Consider the following 21,625-nt stretch of genomic DNA (forward strand, 5'->3'; position numbering starts at 1 on the left):
TGGAAAGTGATACAGCCAAAAATTACTCCACGCTTAACCTGCTTGTGGTAACTTCTGCTCTATCCTGTTCAAATAACAAGGCAGGAACTATGTAATTTTGACAAGTGTTACTTTAATTCAGTGGCATTTATTCTGTACCTCTTTTCTTCCAAGCAACTGTATGGGGGCAGATAAGGTTGTCCTCCATCAGTGGTGTTTGGTTGTTTTCACACAAAGTCCATATAGATGGTAACAGACACAGGTACACACACATGAACACAGAGAGGCACTGGTAAAAAGCAAGCACAGAGGCACTGGTGCAAAGCAAGCTCTTTGGTGCATTGCAAGCTCTTCGTGAGGCTGAGTAACCATCAGACATCTAAAAATGTCCAAAATATGATGGTGCTTCTGTATGTAGAAAAGAACTCACAACAAAGAGATGGACATCTAGTGAATAATGTATCTTCTGCAGCAGGATTTACACAATACATGGTTTTCAGGAGTATTAGGGAGCTTTAAGTCCCTGTAGCAAATCGCTATCAAGCCTGGGATAATATTGAGAGAAGATCAATAGAGAAGATTGCTTGTGAGAGTTTATGTCTGTCCTCCCTCATATTCCCTGTAAATTGACACAGAGCTGCTGCAACAAGCTGCATGCAAGAACCTTTTCCTATCAAGTCTCTTATCAAGGTGGTATTTGAAAATGCTTTGCAATCACCAGAAGAGAGCTGAGATTTAGTCTGAATGCAGTATTCACACACACACACAAAAGGTGGCCAGCCCAACAGTGCTACAACAGCCCAAGGCCAAACCCCACTCCTTTTTCCTCGGGCTGGTGTTTTTATCCTGTAATTTACTCAGGAAATGGAGATATGATGGCATCCTTATAGGATGGATTTTAAGACCAGAACAAGTAAAATCTTGGATCTTGTGTATTTAAGTAGTACTTGAAAATGGTGCTTAAGCTCCTAATCCTGTTTGATGCTTTTAACAGAGATACCCAGGAATGTAGTAAAAACGCATCAGGTTTGATATAAACCTTACTTCAAAAAAAAACCCACAAACAAATAAGGGCAAAAAATATGCTCAGGATTTTGCTTAGCTTTTTTATTCCACATCATTATGGCACAAGATAGAACTTAAAGACAACATCACTGAATAAATCTTCAACTTCATTAAAATTAAGACTAATACGCTTTATAAAATTCTTTTGCTATGATACTTTCCCTTATCAAGTGATAAAAAAGGACTTTTCGCTAGAATACTGAAGTACATCGCCACCTGCTGGCCACAGACAGTTTTGCAAGTCAACTCCACCGGGACGGGTATAAAACGGCAACATTTAACAACGCACCATACAGTCACTGAAGAAGTACAATTGCCCCCGACTTTGGCACAGGATTGATAGAAATGCAGCTGTGAGCTTCTCCAAACGCCACGTTCCCTTTCCTATGGCTGCCTGCATTTAGTAGCTATTATGTTTTTTTAGCGTTCCCTAACTTAGAGCTCAAGCTTTGCTATTTCCAAGGAAAAGCCACATTCTTTCCCAGCTCTGACACACCTCCATTCATTTGGTTTGGTTTTCTGAAATTTGGATTCCAGTTTACTGTTTTAGAACAACACACAAAATGATACCTTTATAAATATATATATTATATCCTGTATACATAACACTGGTTTTCCTCTAGAATGGGAAGGCAGACCTTCCTTAGTGGGTTTTGGCCTGGCCTCGCTCTTGGTCGATTCTCTGAGCTGCTTCCTATCAGAATCTTTAAAACAAACAAAAAAATTTACAATCTTGTATCAAATTTTAATTTTGTTTGTAAATATAAGGAAAAAAAAATATAGATTTGGTACTTTAACCTCTAAGCTCACTACTACCCTTATAAAATATATGGCTTTTCAATGTTCCACTCTATGTTAGTGTTTTTCAATAGGCAGTGAAGAGGAGGACAACTTCCTCCAGGGTTTTCTTTCTATTTAATATAAGCACAGAAACCAGCTTGTGCACTTCCTATAGGATTCCAACGCATATCATGGCAATGTTAAGTGCAGTGATTTTTAAAACAAGCAGTCATGATTGCTTGGCATCTGCAGATGAAAACACAATAGATGATTATCATACAATACCCATGACAGAATATACAATCACCAGAACCGCAGATATATAAATACACTCGCAGCAACACCAAAGCCAGGGTTTGATCTCACACACGGCCTCCCTTTGCCTAAGGAGTTCATTTGAATAAATCTTCCTTTGTTTTCCCCCTCAAAAGCTGCATTTGTAAATGGGGCTGCTTGACAGTGCTGTTAAGAAATTAAAGTGAACAAAGTTTACCAAAAGCATAGGCAGTTCAGTTGGTATAAAACAAACAAGCCCCCTCCCCGCTCTCCAAGGTCACCGCTGCTTTCCTCGGAGACAGAGGCACAGGTACGAGGGGCAGTTCCATGGAGTCCGATCATACCAGGGTTTCTGGGAGGGCATCAGGGTTATCAGCTGATAATAGCTCCCAAATCTGCCACCTCTCCCTTTGCCAATCATGCCAGTCTGCCTCTGAAATACTTTTACTGTTCTGACTGTGAGGTGCTGTGGAACAGATGTGACCTGCTTGAGTGTGCGGGGCCAGATGTTCCTGCTTGGATGTGGCCTGGTCAGGAGGAGCTTTGGCTGGGGGTCCTCCAGCTGCTCTGGTCCCTGAATTTTTTTCTGGGCGCTGAAATCTCCACAGAGAGTGCAATGTTGAAGAAACACTGGATCGCTGTGACAACACAGAGCTTGTTTTGGCTGTGCCTGGGTAGGGAGGTGGTGGTCGCTCTTTCCTGTAGAAGGGCTTGGCTGCGCTTTGCGAACAACCTGCATTTGAGTCACGCTCACTGAGGTCCTCCACACTGCTTAAAGTCAAGTGCTGCTCTGACTTGGAGTGTGGCAGGCCTGAACTCCTACTGCCAGCCTGAATTTGTGAGTTACTGCACATCCGAGATACCGAGGGATGGAGCTGACACTCAGCAATGGTAGCAGTTGTCTGGCTCCTTCGCATGACCTCTCTGCTGGTGTCCAAGTCAGAGGAGCTGCTCTGCCACCAAGGAGAATACATGGTGAGGTTCCCCTGGGACAGAGAGCACTGTCCAGGTCGCAGTGAGCTGCTTTCATAAATGTTCCCATATGAACCTGGGGGCCAGAGTCAGAAAGGCAACATCAGTCTGTGCAATAATTTAAAACAAAGGAAAACAAAGGCAGTAGCAGTTAGGTGTTTGCTGGGGCCCCAGCGGCAGGGTTAGCACCCAGGAGTGCCAACCTCACAGTCTGTGTGCCTGCCATGGTGGCAGCTGCCCTCCACATCCCCACCAGGTGTCCATCTTCCACTGACTTTTAGAAAAACACGAGACTGGTTTTAGACACGATTTTAAAACAACTTTTAAATGAGCTGGTGGCAGTTGGAAATGTCACCACCCTGTAAAACCACTCTGCTAAACCACTCTGCTTCTCTGGGTTTTACTGAACAGCCACTTCTTAGAGGTACAACTCTAGACAATGTTCTCCTACTGGTTTCACTACAATTTCTCCAAACCAAGAAACTCTTTAAGCCTTTGCCAGATTTAGGCTTAAAACTTGACAAATAACTGACCTGTCATTGCTGGATCTCTGCAGCCACTTTTCAGCGTTGAATGCCAGGTGCCCCAGATATCAAAATGATCTTCGGAAACATCTAAGCACCAGTAAGAACAGGAAAAAATCATGACTGGATCGCCTTAAATCCATTATTTAGAAGCATACACATGGAAAAGTAGGACCTTACATAAGGTACCAAAGTAGTTAACATACATTGGCAGCTAACTTATGCACATAACAGGAACAACTCCAGTGTATTTCCTCACAGTTACTTGTTTCAGGCCCAACTCTTGCAATGGATTCAGTAAGCTCTGCATGGGCAGGAGGCCTGAGTTTACTGAGAGGACAGAATTTCTCTTAGGTCTTCCACCTTGGAGAATGTGCACAAGAACTCGAGGCCTTGGTGAACACAAGGTAGTTCATGTGCTTTTTATGGGAGAGAACAGCAAAGCTCCCTCAGGCAGCCCCTGCCCCAGGGGTCACTGTAAGGTGTGCTCTCTCAGCCTGCAGCATCTCTTGAGTCTGACACAGAAGAGCTGTCAAAGAATGGAGATTTAATGAAATGCCCACATCAGGGATTGTGCTGGCTCACAGCTCTTTCATACTTTTTTCTGATTCCATCTGACAGTGAAGGAATTTTCTAATTTGTCATGCTCCAGTGTCACTGAAGTCCGAAAGACAGTGAACGTGATAAACCTTCATGCATTTCCTGTTCATCACTTACAAGAAGTCTGACCAAAATCTGAATTCTCTTCAGAGATTTAGATGGTGGATATGGAAGACAAAAGCCCATTGGCATGTATGAAGCTTAACACTGAGACTACAGTCTCAATCCCAGAGGGAATGCATGTCTACCAGTACCTCTAAAATACCACCAAACAGCTAACTGTATCCCCAAGCATGGGACATTCTCAAAGTTTGGCTCACTAAATATATATTCCATTCATGTATATTTTTTTAATAGTATTTTTAAATTAAAAGCAACTCGAAGTGGTGGTGAGCTATCAGTTGACACCACAGTGCCTTACAGGAGTCATCGTTCAGGTGTGCACTCCCTAGATAGCTACAGAAATTACAGATCCCTGTGCTAGTGTTGCTAGGGGTCAGCAGATGTAAAGCTGTGCAGCTCAGCTGTGCTCTTCACTGAGAGGCTCTTGAGGTCATTCTTTTCAATTGGAGAAAATTTGTCATTTTCCATCTTAAAGCCTCAGACTTTTCCAAAGCCTGGGTCATAACACCTTGCAGGTACTGCAGTCCTATGGAGCAGGACTAGAAGTCAGTCTTTGCTGTGCCGTCACAGACAGGACACAGGCAGTTCTATTCTCCTAATAATAGCTCCAAGTTTTGAGAGCACCCTGACAGCTCACTGAAACAGCAAGCAGGACTGAGCCCTTCGGGCTCAACACACAAAACATTTTTTGTAAGGCTATTTACACTATTGTTCCTCAAATCCTGGCAGCTGATGATACAAACCCAATGCTTGTCAATTACATCAGAAACCTCCACCTGTCACTGAGGACAAGGAACACAAGCAGGACATACTCTACCTTTTCCAGCCTGTGATGCAGAAGAATTCTCCTTTGTCTTAGGCTGCAAATGTCCAACCAGTGTGTACTGCTCAGGTACCTTGTACAGCTTATCTGGGCTGTGGGCAACTTCTTCTTGCATCGCCACCAGCGAGCGCTCAGAGAGTACCGGGGAGTTGTTGTCGTAAGGGGAAACATCTCCGCTTGAAGCTTTGTTGGAGTCTGTGGAAGAATGCCTTCCTCCTGTGGAGTAGGAACCTTCTGACCGCAGCATCTCAGGGCTCCTGGGAAATTTTCATAAACAAACTACTATTAATGAAACATTCTTCACATTCACAGCTACAGATGCAGTTTGACATCAGACAAATAAAACCAAATGCAGGAGTATGACCACAGCTACTGAAATGAAAGCACTTCAGAAGCGGCACAGAGGTGAATGTTCCATGAATAAAACTTCTGCCATGAAGTGGCCAGCAGAGGTCACTAAAAATCAAAAGATGTTGTCAAGGGAAAACAGAAACCACACAACGGTACAGCTCACCACAGGAAATTAAACAGTGAATCAATTCCCTATGTTACCTTGACAATTCAGCTGGTTGCAACAGTAAATCTGAGGGCATGATAGGGAAGATTAGTTTGATGCTAAGCAGCACTCTAAAATCGCTCCTTGCATTCTGAAGCGCTACACAGAAAACCCAAAACCTTAGCTTGCCTCTCATGCTGTAAGGATCCTCTTTTAGAGACACCAGAAAGTAAATATTCTACCAGGGACCAGCACATGTATCTACCATAGTTCTGATGGTGACAACAACCAACTTGCTCTGTTGATAACTGCTACAACTTCTTTTGCCTTTTCACCTTTACATCACCACCAGCAAGGCCTACATTTAATATTGGGGAGGTAAAACAAACCAAACCAAACAAAACTCCCACCAAAGCACAGCCAAGGCTCAGAGAGACAACTGTCATTGTTGAAATGTGTTTGGAACATTGAGGGAGGTTTCTTGAACTGTCACAGACAGGAGGCAGTCTGGGAGTCACTGAACCTCCCACAGAGAACATAGAAATCTGTAAAAACAAATGCAGCTTTTTCTGTACTAGTCCTCTCTAATTTATATTTTCATTTCTTATTTCTCTGCAGCCTGATCTTTGTTTCTCAGATGCTTATCTTTTGCTTCTCCTGAGTCAAACACTTCTCTCAGTGACCTCACATTATTATCTTTTCTAATTGAATGTGCTACAGGAGAGGCTCATTCCCATAAGTGTATACTGACTTCTCCGAGTCAAATTCAACAAGAGCTTGAACTGAGTGAGCAGCCAAAGCACAGCACTTGTCATGGAACAATAACCTGCTTCCCAGAAAAATGAAATCAAACTGAAGAGAGAGAATAAGAAAAACACACAGTGGTAAGACAGGCTAGCCACTGCACACTGACAGTAACACACAAATCATGACAGAGCTTAATACTATTTTCAAGCTCTTGGCTCTTTTGCTTTGTTGTTTTGAGTTTTTTTCTGATGGATTTACTTATTGCATGTGTCAAAACATAAAATATATATATTCAGTATCATGATCACTATGGTATTCAATAATGTTTGGGGAGGGGTGGGGTGTGTCCCATTGATTCCTCGGTAACTCCCAGCAAGAAATCCATCACTGAAATGATCCTGAACCTCAGCTATGACCAACTCAAAACACCAGAGCTGCCATTCAGCAAAGCCCGGCTCAGGCTTCCCAGTGTGGTTGATGTGACAGTGTTGGGAAGGCATTTAAAAAAAAAGGAAAGAAGTAAATCATGCTTCAATTATGTGACTTTCCATCTCAACTTGTCATCCAAAGATAAGTCCAACACAAATTAATCCATAAAAAGCCACAAACTGAAGAATTGTTTTCTTCCAAGTATGTACAATTCTATCACAAAACATTTCCCCCTTTTTTTGTCCCTTCCTCCTTTCCTTCTGCCTTCCTAAGTTCTAATGAAGTGAGTGTGAGTTAAAATGAGGTTTAAGCAACATCTTGGGAATTTAAGAAGAACCAGCAAGGCTGGAAAAGGAGAGAAATGTTGTTATCTGTTGGTTTCCTCTGACCAAATGTCTTTGTCTCCAGCTTTCTAGATGGAATGTCATCTAAACCCCACCCTGCAAGCCTACAGACATAATCAGCACTAAGTGTAAGACCAATAAACCTTCTTGCATGTAAATCCTTGCAAGATCAAAATCTAGCAACGCTGCACAGGGCAAAGAGAAAGGTGTACTGCCATTTAGCCACGGCAAGGTAACACAAGGAATAGGGGAAAGGGAAATGGAAATGAAACAATGTGGGAAGATGAACTGGAGCTTTGTGAAACACTGATTTCGTGTCTTACCTTGCATAATCTGCTAGAGTCTATCTCTTCTCAAGACAGAGCTCCTGATAAAAATTTACTTGAATGGAAACAGCCAACTCTTTGGAAAGATCAAACATTCAAGTTTCTGAACTCATTTACAGTTTCTGCTAGTAAGCCTATGCAACTATACACACACACACACGATACCACTTTGAAATTTGTTTAGGAAAACAATCAATTAAAACTCATTACAAATGCCTGTGGACTTTGCTGGTCTTATTACAAGAAAGCCCCAAAATGGATGGAATACTTCAGAGCTGGAAATTGATCTTACATGTTTGCAGCTTTACCCTGCTCTTGAGAAAGAAAGTAAAACACAACTTGAGAAAGACTTTGGTTTGCACCTTTCCTATGAATGAATTCTCACATATTCCTTAGAACAAAACTTTCGCAACTGTGTGAGTTCAGTAGGACATTGATATTTACTACAATTCAAAATTCACCTTTCCCTGGATTCAGATTCTCTACCCACATCCTGGGAAGAACAAGGTACCCACTCATCTATATGCAGCTGTAAGGATGGACAAATTATGGTCTCCAAAGAATTATGCACTGTCAATTGTGAGAAATGGGAAAGCGAGTCAAGTATTTTCTAGTGAGTATGAACTATGTTAAGGAAAAGGCTTTAAAAGCTGTTATGTATAGCAAAGATTTGAAAGCTGTAGGAAAAAAAAACAACTTATATCAATGGGTTCAAAAATACTCTTACAGATTCCAAAGCAAAAAATTGGCTATGTTGTGGAAGAGTCTTGGGCTTTTTATTAGGTTGTTTCTTTAACTTACAGCCTTCTGAATAGATGTTATCCACCACAGTCTGAACTGGAAAAATGTTGGTAATAATTACAGTAATAATTACTTATAATTATCAATAGCAATAATAGTAATAGTTACTTCTACTGAGGATATTCCTACTTTTAGATTGGCACCAAGGCCATCAGGAAATCCCTTCCTGTTGTTGACAGAAATCCTCTTCGGTTATATCTTAAAATCTTCAGAGTAGGAAAACAATTGTCTTAGGAGAGGTAAAGGCAAATCATACAGTCTGATGGCTTGGCAGCATGCAGCAGCAATTTCCACACACATTTGAGCAACACAGGGTTCACGCCCCAAACACATTATTATGAGATTAGGATGTGGTTGCTTCTGTAACAGGGTACAGGACTCAACGATTCAAAGAGCCTCTGTAGCTTTGAAAACTGCATTTATATGTGCTGTATGGCTCAGGTTTTGGGCCACAGTTTAGGATGGATTGAAACCCATCATCACCATCCAAAAATTCTGGAAATTCTGTAACTCTGAAGCCCATTTACTCTAAGAGGACTACTAAACATGATAAGCATCATAACATCATAAGAAACATGTTTTATTTTTGGGTTAAAGACGCTTCATCTTACAGCTGGAAATCTCCATTCCCATTGTCATCAAGCCAATGTAGAAAAAAGTTGAGAAGTAATCCACAAAAGCACACTTCATAATTGCTGCCAGGGGCAGTTAGTGCTTTACCATGAACGACTTCCATAGACTCCTTGACACACCACTCATGATGCTCAGCTCTTAAGAGAACTGAAAGATGAGGAACATCTGATTTGGCCTTCTCTGTGGAGGACCAGATTGTGTTTTCTCTGTTAGATCAGAGCCAAGAAAGCATTTGTAATGACATCAAAAGCAGAGATGTGAGGGCAATTGCAGAAGCAGGACCTTCAGAGCAATTCATATGACAATAAAGTCTTGAAGTGGATTCCATAACTCTACGCTATGCAGCCAACCAGCTTTTCTGATGAAGATTGTGTCAGGAACATGCAAAGTTTTCTGCACCACAGATCCAAATTTGGATCTTGAGTATGTGACCAGGAAATTTCCAAAAGTAGTAAGGATGTCTTTTGGTGGCTCATTTTTACCAAATCAAGACAAACATCTCCTTGTTGTCTGCTGCCTCACATTTGTTATAGAAAAAAATATCTAACAAATACGTCACCCCAAAATTGAGATTATGAAAAAGACTAATCTCTTAAGAGCATCACACTCCGAGCAATTACACTGAACAACTTTCCCTTTAATTGCCTGCAATATCTTCATCAAGAAGTTGTAATCACAGTGAAAACATAGCTCAGAACATTAAGAATAAATCACTTACATGATAGCAGAGTAGAATAAAAATGACAGAGAGCAGTTTTTCCTATCTCAGTGACACTTCATCTGCCCACTACAAGAAATTGGTACTAGTGTGGCTGAAGGCTCCTATTTGGTTTCATAACTTTTTCTTACAAGAACCTCTTTGTCAGTTGTGACTAGCTTTGCAGAAAAGATCCATTTTCTCCTGTAGGTGTGCATGCTGGCTGAAAAGTAAGAAGGCTCAAGGGAAGGCCAGTTAATTTAAGGAAACAGGATCTAACAACAATCTGTAACATCCAGAATGATTTGTGGCAAATTTATGCTCAACTGATATATATAGCCACACGTGAGATACAGTTTTATGTCTTCATATTATATAGATGGTGAAACCCAGCATGAAGGGTTTTATTAGCTTGAGTTAGAAGTAATATGACCATTTCAAACTGAGGGTTTAAAGAAAGAAGTCTCTACACAGGCTTTACTGTATGTCAGGTGATTTGTAGTGTCTCTCTGAACTGTGGTCTTGGCTCACAGCAAATGTGAAACAAGTGCAAAGAAAGCTAACATACCTCTAAGTATGCTGCATTTATTGTGATCTAAATACAAGCACAGTTACTTCTCAGTCAGACATAAACCAACTGAAATGATCTCATGTCTGTGGTACAAGACATGGCACCCCAAACCAGATGATCCGTGCTAATTTGCTCCTGCATTATGTGTTATGTGGTTGAGTCAACAAATTAATAACATCCTATACATGATAATATTCTGCATGTATACTTGTTTCTTATTTTTATAACTGAAGCAAGCTCTTTCTCCATATATTAATTATACTATTTCTTTTATACCTCTTCCTTTAAAGCCAGGCACACTGTTACATTACCTCCAATTCTACCAGGTTCAGAAGGAGAGAGAAGTTTTGTAACTAACCACCTGTACAAATCCAGTTTTAGTTACATTCTGAATGCACTAGGCACTTTCCACACACACAGGAAGACAAAGTCCAATCTGTCCAAGAGACTCTAGGAAACCTCTTAAAAGTTACTTAGAGAAGTTTGTCAGACTTTGTGACTTTGGGGTCTGACGCTAGAATAAAAGGCAATGACTGCGTGTCCCGGGAATCCTGTTAATCCAAATGCACAAACTCACAGCGTTAAGGCACACAGGTGCAGGCATACATACACCATACACAGAGCTGGAATATGGTATGTGTCATAACTGCAATAGTGACCAGTGTGGGTTTTTTTTTCTCTTGAGATCTTTAACAAAGCAGAAAACTAAATAATATCCAAAGAGTCTCCATAAACCTGCTCTTGTGGCAGTTGACTTGTTTACAGTGTCCTATGTGTATACAATAGGAAAAGAACAATGAACCAGCCAAAGGTTGCTGTGATTGTGTTAAGGCACTCTAGGGTGTGCTTCAAGGGCAGTGTAATACACACCTCCTGTTACTGAAGACTACAACAGTTAACCCAAGACATGAACCACTAGATCACTAGAATACATCCTGTCAGATAGTAGTGCAGTGAATATTTTTGTGTACATGTCATGCTGTTCTCTGCAGCAGAACACAATCTTTCCTCTGAATCAGGAAACAAGATCTGTCTTTAGAAAACGCTGTACAAGAGTCATGATTTCTTTGGCAGAGTCTGTGTAATGAGGAGGATTATTTCTACTCCACTGTAGACAGTGCAGAAGAGATGTGGAAAACTAGAACCTTTTGAACACATCCAGTAGGAGATAGAAATTCCCAGTAGAAACAAGGATGATGAAAAAACGGATTACTCACGATGACTGGGAAGCTTTCCTCCTCAACAAATAGTCTACAACATCCGGGTCAGTCTCTAGCAGGCTAATAAGGACTTCATTTTGTAGGTCAGGGGAAACCTATGAAGACAACAAAAAGCACTTAGCTGGAGATTCGACATTCTGTCACATATATTAATTTTGGTGCTACAGTTAATCTAAAAGACCAAGCACAGATATATCTACACAGAAGTTATAAAACAAATATTCAGATGCTTTTGTTCTGTCACATACATTAATTTTAGTGCTAATCTGAAAGTCCAAGTAGAGATATATTGACATAGAGTATACAACAAATATTCAGATGCTTTTGTTTAAGAGAGAACTTTCATGTTACAGCAGTTAAAATGGAATAAAGATCGCTTTGTACAACATGGAACACTGATTACTCTTGCATAACCCTTTGGTACCCAGCTGAGTATTATATCTGAGGACAGTGGCAGGATAACTGATGTATCATTGATCTCAAAAGCTCCAGTTTAAGGTCTTCACCTTACATCCTCAATCAAAAAACTGGAATCATTACAGATTTCCAACCTTTATCAATGACACAGCAGGATGAAGAGCATGTTTGTAGATAACAGCAGGATGAGTGGTGCAGTTAACACATATGAAGTACATGATGCCATCCAGAGGGACCTGGGCAAACTTGAGAAGTGGGCCTATGTGAACATCATGAGGTCCAACAAGGTCAAGTTTGAAGTCTTGCACCTGACTCCAAGCAATCTCTGGTAACAATACAGGCTGGGAAATGAAGGGATTGAAACCAGCCCTGCTGAGAAGAACCTGGGGTTACTGGTGGATAAAGAGCTGGACATAAGGCAGCAATGTGTGCTCACAGCCCAGAAGGCCAACTGTATCCCAGGGCTGCATCAAAAGAAGTGTGGCCAGCAGGTCAAGGGAGATGATTCTGCCTCCTCTGCTCTGGTAAGACTCCACCTGGAGTTACTTCATCCATCTCTGGAGTCCTCAGCACAAGAAGCACATGGACCTGCTGGAGCAGGTCCAGAAAAGGGTCACAAAAATGATCGGAGGGATGGAGCACCTCTTCTATGAAGAAAGGTTCAGAAAGTTGGTATTGCTCCGCCTGGAGAAGGGAAAGGTCCAAGGAGCCCTAATTGCATTATTTCAGTACTCAAAGGGAGCTTACAATAAAGAAAGGGACAGTTTTTTTAGCAGGGCACATTGCATCAGGACAAGGGGCAATGAGAGTACCCTAAAAGAGGATAGATATAAGGAATACAGTTTTTACAATGCAAGTGGTGAAACACAGCAACAGGTTGCCCAGAGAGGTGCTAGAAGCCCCATCACTAGAAACATTCAAGGTCAGGTTTGACAGGGCTCTGAGCAACCTGATCTAGTTTGAGATGCCCCTGCTCACTCCATAGACTTGGGATGATCTTTAAAGGTCTCTTCCAATCCAAAACATTCTAAGATTCTTTGATTCTGTGGCATCTGACTTATTTATGTCCTTCTCATACGGAAATCTTGTGGTACCTGCTCCATGAAGTTCTTCAATTGCTTCATTTCAGTGGGAGCTACCAAAGGACAACATTTTTATAAAGGAAGCCTTATAAACTTTGAATGTTTAAGTATCCAAAAGGCCAAATCCTGGGACCTAGAAGCATTTAAATTCCTGCTTATTTTCAGTCAGAACTCAAAGAATTAGAGAGTTCAATTGTCTATAACTCAGGCATACAAGTGGGTCCTGCTGGATCTCTAGCCACTCTGGACTTCAAGTAGTAGAAAGGCTCAGCCAGAATGTGCATCATCCTCTTTGGAGTTTGGCCTTCCAATTTGCTAGGTCTCTCTAGCCCACTTAACACAGAGAAGAGCCTTCAAAAAACACTTGGTACCTTCAGCTTCTGCAGGATACAGCAACGTCTCTCTCAGGCAGTGGGCAGGAATGACACTCTCAAACTTGCCCAAGTAAACTTTGTGCTTTCAACTGCGGTTTACACAAGTCTTGTTGATCTTTAAGTGAGTTTGCCCACATCACAGTGGAGTATTCAACTCAACTTTCAAAGCACTGAAACTTCTGAGAAACTTGAACTAGCAGCCCAGGTTCACTCATGACGGATGGAGCTGGAGGCAAGACAGTCTCAGCAAGGGGTCATCAACTGTGCAACGTGCTTCTGGATGCAATTTGTCAGAGCCCACATCTCCTGACCTTCAGGTCACACTGCATGGGCCATTTGTTCTCCCTGACATTTCTGGGAAATAAGAATAGTATTACTAATAGATTCCTCAGGGGAACACCTCAGTTTGGGAGGTATTTAAGGAGTCAAGTTACAGAAAAAGACATACTTTAGAAAAGGAAATAATTTGCAAATAAATGAAGACACACATCATTGAATGCTAATTGATCTGAAATCTCTATGAGAAACCTGTGTGACCACATAGTCATTTCTAAAAATGTGTGGTTAGCTTCTAAGCTGAAAAACATCTCTTACTGATGGTCACTGACATATTGGTCTTCAAATAAATTCTCTTCTCTTTGCAGGAATACATCTTTGGAAACGTGGTATGCAGTAGCTTTGCCATTTAGACAGCCTTTCCATACAGCAGAGCAAGCTCCAGGTAAGTTTGAGGGTAAAGAATACACACCTTTCTGTATGCAGTTTCATATTCAGCTTTGTATGCCACTGCTAAACTTGTCAGAATCCACTGAGACAGCTTTGTCAGAAAAATTAACATTTTTTTGTCATTTAAAAAGAAAAAAGGATAAAATCAGCCTTCTGTAAAGCAAATCTGAAAAGGTTCCAACAGGAAGTTCAGTTCCTACTGAAGGCCTCTACAAAACTCAGACTTACATTGAGTTACAGGACTTTCATCTGAGTGAGCAACAGCATATTAATCTGATTCTTCAGCTGGATTTGTCCTGATGGTCTCCTTGCTAGCTGTCTACTGGCTTTACAGCTTCCTCCTGTGCAACAATTTACTTCAGTTTAGCTAACTACCTTCCAAGTGTGGAAATAATATCCATGTAATTGTAAGCTTAACACTTACAGAGAACTACTACATTGCTATCTCAGGAAGATGTTACAGAGCTGCAGTAACTATCATTGAATTAATTGTTTAATTGGTAGCTATGGCTGAATAGATGGACAAGAACTTAACATTCAGGGACAGAAGGTTAAGTCAAGACACTGCTGAAATAACAGCTGTCAAGCACATACTGGGACAGATCAGAGGGCTCTAGGGTTAGTAGGACTCCAATAGTGCAGGAGATATTCTGAGACTTCTGCTACATGGTAGTCAAAGATATTGACACAGGACAGGGGAGGGACCCTTGAAATGTCTCCTTTGTGATGTCTCTTGCTACTGACATGGCACAGAGAGGCAACATGTGACTGCCTCCACAGGAGCCTCCAACACTAAAAATAAGAATGTGTAAGTTCACAGACAATATGTAGTGCTTATTTGCAGCAGGGCTGGATTTGGGCTCTTCTCAATCCTCCATGCTAAGTCAAACTAAGAGATAAAGCGTGGTTGAGTTGTACCTTTCCATGCTGAGCTGCTGGGCACAGCTGAAGGACTGGCAAAGAATAGTCCTCTGTGCATTTCCTGTAAAATGTTTCAATGCATTCCTAAGACTCACTGAAATGGATGAGAATTGGATATGAAAGGCCTTAACATCAGTGAAGCAAGACCAGACTCCATCATCTGCACAAAATCTGTGTGTTTGTATATTACTGATGTCAATGATAATTGCTTAGTAAAAAGTCTTCAGTATCCTGGGTGGTTGTGACAAAGAGACCCTTCCTGACCCACAATACATCAGATTCATTCTGATATTGTGGCCTGGGTGCCACAACACATCCTGATTTCCCAGGTGTTATTTCACAAATGATGCTTCAGTTTCAATTCTGAAGCCCATCAGAGTTTAGAAACTTCCCATAAACACAAGGAGCAGGACCCAGCCCTGTCCCCTGCAAACACAAAACCACCTTCAGCAGCACTATGCTGCATGTATGTTAGAGCTGTAGCTGAACACTCGACTCCAGCTGTTTTCCTTTTTTGAAGAGCATAAATGCCAGGTATAAACAGCAATTTGGTTTGGCCCCACTCCTAGGGGTTTGGAAAACAAACTGCTGCTGCCTAATTTCAAATGATGAGAGCTCTATTACAAATGGAGGTACAAGTCTTTTCCTTTCAATGCATATACTACCAAATGATGCACTGGCTATTTATCTTCAGAATTAAAAGGGCCTTTCTGTGCTGCCAATGAAAACATGAAAAAGATGAAAGGAAATGCTGGTAGAAGTTTTATAAAACACTAACTGTAAGGAACTTGATACAGCCCTAGAGATCAAGTACCATGTGTGAGTCTAGACAAACCCCAAAACCCAGGCAGAACTTACAATGTTATTTGTTAAACTATGGCAATGGGCAGAGTGAAAGCACCAGATACTCAGCTGTTAAGACATTTCCATAAATCTCATGTCAGGGTATTGCAGCCTTCAGGAGAGCACCTGAGATAGGTTTGCCTTTCACATGCAGCTAACCTCTTATTTTGAAATCCAGTTCTAATCTCTCACCACAAACTGACAAGACACTCTTGAAAACAAAAGATAACTCCTTTCCCCCCCGCCCCTACGTTTTGTTTAACCTTCAGATGAAAAATGCAAGATGTGAAGAGACAAAGGAATCAATCTGCCACAATTAAGAGGGACCAGATGTAGGTTAGTCCAAGGGTCCTAAGCCCCACCCCTTCCACACTGAAAGTTGGAATATGTGCCTGTGCTGTACAATTCTGACAGAGAAGAAACATAAGAAAGCTTCAAGTACTGCAAATATTCTAATTGAAGAACCATTTTAAACTTGTTAGTGTCATCCTCACTCCAAGCCAGCAGACCTTTGCACAAGAGTGCAATTCTGTCATTTTCTTTTCCTGCTGTGGAAGGATAAAAATAGCACCTGAAGTTTCCCCAAACTGTGAAAACCATTAACAAGGAAAAAGAAAACAAAACAAACAAACAAAGAGAGACAGACTGTTGAGTGTCTTGCTGGAACAAGAACAGACATAAAGCAGAAGCTGTAATGCCAGGCAAGGCAGTGCAAGGTGGGGAAATAGAAAAACACAAAGATGTTTATCTGAGGCCAAGACTGATGGGCAGGTTCATGACTGCTTTCTTGTGCTCTTTGCCCTGTTGAAATCTGGTACACATCTTCACAGTCCCACATGTCCACAGTCCAACCTTGCCCATCTGTTCCCATCCAGTTTTGCTGGAGCACTGATGGATTTTTTCAAAGTGTTTCTTCTCTTGCTTTGGGAGCCCATCTTCTCAGTGTAACATACAGTGCTGTTCAGTATCAGGACACAACATCACAGCTATCCTCTCACAGCTATTCTCACCTTTTCAAAGATACTGGTTTTGTTAAGACATGTCTATTGACTAAAAGCAAGACAGAGTAGTGATTTAACTCAGCTGTATCTTCAGTAAACCACTTTTCCTAGTTCAAGGTCACCCCTTTTATGAAGAACTTCCTTGCTGCATCAATGGAACAGAAAGGAACTCAAGAACAACACAGATTTATGCTTTACACCTTTTGTCCAGCTGACAACTGAGGAAGCTTTGTCCTTCCTCCTCAATCAACCAACAAGACACATTATTTTAGGGGAGGCTATTCCTTAAATTAACCAAGGATCTCTTACTTCCTGAAGAAAAACGGGCTCCTTGGCTTCCAAATTTGAGAGATGAAAGGTCATTTCCAGTTTGTCTTCAAAAGAACAATGCTGGTACATTGCTTAGTATACAACCTCCCTGCTCAGCACCAAGCAACCCCACAATTTTCATAGATTTTACAGATTTCTGTCTTCTGAGACACTCTTTTCTACACAGAAATTGTTCCACGCACGATATAAGTAGACATTTTTAATATTAGTGCTTACAGCAAAGCATTCCCCTGGACAGAAGACTACTTTTTCTACCAATAATAACTGGTCCTCATTTAATGCAATTTCCACAGTTTATTTCATCCTATTCTGCATTAATACTAGTCAGGTATTTCTTCATTTAACTTAAAAATGCATAGGAGTAATGTGAAAAAACATCCACCTACCATGAAAAGGGCTTCATAGTTCTCAATCATTTTTTGTACAACAGCTATGATAGCAGTACTCTCTTCAGCTCGAGCTGAGCTCTGAACTGAGAATTCTTTGTCTGTAGATTTCTGCTTGTGCAGCAAGTTAGGGCCAAAAATGGTAGCCAGGTTAAGCGATGTCATTTTGTTCCCAGTAATCTAGAAAACAGAATATAAATGAAGGGGACTCTCCAAGGGTCTAATGCATTCAGGTCTGTATATACACACCATCCCCCACCTCCCCAGTGTGGCAGATGCTTCATTCATCACAACCAAACCTGAGTGCTAGTCAAATAAAAAATAGTCAAATAGTCTTGTTTGGACAGCTCTGCAACAAGCACTGTGATGTTCTGGCTGTAAGGGATAGAAGGTGGAAGTGCTGCCTACTGCCTGTCCTTAGCTCCCTTGGAAGCTCAGCAAACGCCCTCCTACTTCGCCACCTCAGCACATTACCACATCTTGAGACCAAGTACTGAGAAGAGTGAGCTTTCTCAAGTAGCACTCCTGATTTGAAACAGAGACAGTGTGGCAAAGCCAGAGTTTCCCCTGTTTCAGAGAGATATTTAAGAAGTATACTCTTTTTTATTAATATTTTACTGTCTTTTTGCCTTTTCCCTGGAATATGCCAAATGTTTGCTTGTTGGGGGGGGCTTTTTGTTTTGTTTTACTGTGGGTGGGTTTGTTTGTTTTTTAAACTCTGTGCTGAAAAAGAAGTAATAGCAACCTGATTTTGGAGGAAGGAGAAAGCTAGTAATACTTACTAGACTAGACAGCATTTATCTGAACAATATTTCAGATAGGTTATCAAATATAAAAGTGTTCAGTCGTATTTGTGATTTGACTACCTTTTTTCCCCTTCTGCTCTTTTAAGAGAGCAGAAAGCAGGGGTCATGTGCTTTTCCTCTGTGTCTCCACTTGGTTGCTATTCTGGGAATGCAGAAGATGATGCCAGCAGTTTGACTATATAAGACTGCAAGAGAGTTTCAGCTCTTGACTCAGTATTTCTTGCAGACACTTCTTAAAGAAAAAAAAATTATCATGAGAGTTATTTTTCATCTGTTGAACTGATTAATTACAAAGAAGAAGAAAAAGGATCAAGAAGAGTGGCACCAAAAAGAGGCAGCAAAAATAGCCTTTTAAGCAATCAGTGGTACACACTAAATATTGTCATAGTAGTATTTTATTTTCTCTTTTTTGGTAGATAGCAATTTACTGAACACTCTAGGTAAACCTATAACTGTTCACCCATTACACCTGGTTTATTTTTCCACAGAGACTCATCCCTGCACGACTGTGAGTACAGCACACTCACTTATTTGTACACCACCACACACCCAGGTGTTTTTCAGGTGATCTGCTTTTTAAACACTGTCAGAATACTGAGCCACCAAGAATGCACAGGCACATGGTGCCTTGAGTCTTGCCAGGGGCAGCCTTTGGCTGTGCCTGGATCTGCATGTGTAGGCTGTTTGTACAACCAGTCTTTTCTTAAGGGCAGCCTCAGGGTATCCCTTAAAAAATGTAAATACATCCTGTGAAATTAACTCAAAGAGTAACTGTAAGGAAGTTTTTCATTCATCTTCATGAGAGAAAGGCTTTTGAAAGAAATCATGAAGAGAGCCTATGTACCAAAGCTTGGCTGTTTTGCCTCCAGTGATAGCAAACATTCTGTTAAAATACCTTCCCTTGCCCTATATGCTTTTATTCACTTAATTGTTCATGAATAGCTTCATAATTGTGAGCAGAATACTGTATTATCTATAAAAGGTATCCAGTTGCACATAATATCCCTGACACAATACTGCCAAGGTAGCTTACATAAATTTGCTTTGCCAAAATACCTATAGCAGAGCTGATGTACTGCAAATGGGAATGAAAATGCCTTCAGTACAACTGTTGAGCCAAACCAACTCTCATATGCAGCATCATTTAGGCCTGCAATATGATCCTCTTGGATACATTCCTAAACCAACCTTGCAGGACTAGTGGGACCATGACCTTAGTTGGCTTGTGCAGGTTTTTAAGCACAGTAAAAATGTTACAGGCTGCTCTTTTTAAATGCTTTCCATTATAGTTGTGTAGTTTTTTATCAGCTGTGTGCTGAGAACAAAAATGATAGCATTTAAAGTGGATTTAGAAGTGAAGTAGGTCTTGAAGTCACAACAGCACACTGGAAGTGAGGACTTAAAGCAGAAATGCAGCAAAACTCTAAGTGCCAACCATTAAAACCATCCAAATGTAAAAGGTATCCAAATTTGACAGAAGTCAGCAGGATTTTCCATCTGGAAGACAAAATTCTCTAGGTGTTTCACAGGAGCCTCAGAAGTAGTCACTGCTGCAGCACAGAAGGCAGACATCCTTCTCGCAGATAAAGGGGGGAAATTCTGCCAGCCAGTGACACGCTGTATCCATACATTTTCAAAGCTACCAGAGTCACCACTTTTTGCACCACCTCAAGCATTTTCCTGGTAGAAAATGGGAAGCCTGCATTTCCAGATCTTCTCTAGTCTGCACAGTGGAGATGCACACATGCAGACGCTCAGAAGTGTAGTTCAGCCACATGGCTATGGGTGTTCGTATCTCTGTGAAGTGGCCGTACTCCAACCTCCCCACTGAACTGGGTCCAGAATGGAACAGTATGAAGGTCATAAAGGAAAAAGGCAAAGATGGACCCTGACTTCAGTTACAGATTAGGGTCTGTCAATTGCAAGAACAGAGCTGGAGCTTGCGTCCTCTATTTTCCATTCTCCACTACCCAGTGCACTCAAGGAAGCTAAGGGAACCAATGTGTGAACTGCTGTGTCCAAAGGTCATATACGAAAGCAACAACAGAGAATGAAAAGAGGAAGAAGCAGCATGTTCTCTAATGCCTGACACTTTTCTGTGTGAGTGGTTTTTCTGCAGAATACAGTAGGATATAACAAGGTGGGGGGAAAAGGATGGGTAACATTAGACTTTCTCCACATGACTGATTATGCTGTGAATCTCCCAAAGGAAGTGACAGATGCTTTACAGATTAAGTCATATAAAAATTATTTTCATAGCCTTAAGAACAGAGTAAACACCTAAATGGCCAATGTACAGGCAAGAACGTGAAGTCTCTCCCATCTTTCAGGGGTATGTCACCATTATGTTTGTTTCACAGCTTTAAAGATATCTCTTCAGATCATGGATTAAGCAAAGCCAAAGGCAACAAGTGACCAGGACTAACCTCTTGGCCATCTTTGTCTGTGGTGTCTTCTGCGTGGCCAGCCACTGTGGAGAGGAACTGCAGCAGCCGGTGTAGAGTATCGCAGTTACAGGGAGGTAGAAGGTAAATGAGAAGCTGTAAGGTGCTTAGCTGTTCATCTGGTTCCAACACTAAGGGGGGAAAGAATATATTGTAAGAAAATCACTCCAACTAACCTAAAAGCAGAACAAATATACTGTCCCCAGCCCAAAAGAAGCCCTAAGAAGAGCTTTGTTTAAGGATAATTCTCCTTATAATAATCAGAAGAAAAAGAGAAAACTCTAAGGAAATATCAAAATACCCAAGTGTAACACTGTTATGGTATTCTTGCTTTGATTGGTCAACATCTTGCTAACAAGTTCCTAGGATCTTTTCCCAGCCTATGAGAGCAGAATTCATGCTGTGTATTCCATCACTGTCATGGGACACAAGTTCTGCTTCATTTTCTACTTACTACATTAACTTTGGTATAGCTACTGGCACATACAGGGCACTGCTGGGAAGCATTCCAGTCAACTTTATGCTTTGGCCATTTTAAATGGGCTTTCTTGCAATTTCACCTCTTGCAGAGGTACTGGGAGACTGGAAAAGTAACTAGAGATCAAAAAAGACATTCTGCAAACTCCATCACTCTAACCATCCAAAATGTAGTAGCAGCCAGTGATAAAGGTGGGACAGGGGCAGGTTCTCAGACAGGATGGCTACAAAGGATCTGAAGAACACACACCAGGCAGCAGCCTGAAGGGTTCAATTCGACTTTCCTAAAACTGTGGCAGTCTGTACTCAGGCCTTAGGCAACACATTTTGGAGTATTTAATATGATGGCTTCGGGGACCATTAACTATGATGAAACTTGAACCTATGAAGCTCTATTTTTCTGAAGCAAGAC

At 41.2% G+C, this 21,625-nt stretch overlaps 1 protein-coding gene across 3 annotated transcripts in view; it reads right to left on the reverse strand.

Moving 5' to 3' along the window:
* Nucleotides 1–1,044: 1,044 nt before the first annotated feature.
* Nucleotides 1,045–21,625, reverse strand: part of ARHGAP6 (Rho GTPase activating protein 6) — a 265,583-nt gene continuing 245,002 nt past the window's right edge. For all 3 annotated transcript variants that reach the window (XM_009896998.2, XM_054163469.1, XM_054163470.1), the window contains exons 8-13: nt 20,719–20,867; nt 17,487–17,666; nt 11,404–11,501; nt 5,137–5,399; nt 3,606–3,686; nt 1,045–3,148 (exon numbers count right to left, since the gene is read on the reverse strand). In XM_009896998.2, coding sequence (XP_009895300.2) covers nt 2,439–3,148; nt 3,606–3,686; nt 5,137–5,399; nt 11,404–11,501; nt 17,487–17,666; nt 20,719–20,867 — 1,481 coding nt within the window. In that variant the 3' untranslated portion in view covers nt 1,045–2,438. The remainder of the gene's footprint in view (nt 3,149–3,605; nt 3,687–5,136; nt 5,400–11,403; nt 11,502–17,486; nt 17,667–20,718; nt 20,868–21,625) is intronic.

Source organism: Dryobates pubescens, chromosome 8 (assembly GCF_014839835.1).
Source record: "Dryobates pubescens isolate bDryPub1 chromosome 8, bDryPub1.pri, whole genome shotgun sequence".
In the NCBI taxonomy this organism is placed as follows: domain Eukaryota; kingdom Metazoa; phylum Chordata; class Aves; order Piciformes; family Picidae; genus Dryobates; species Dryobates pubescens.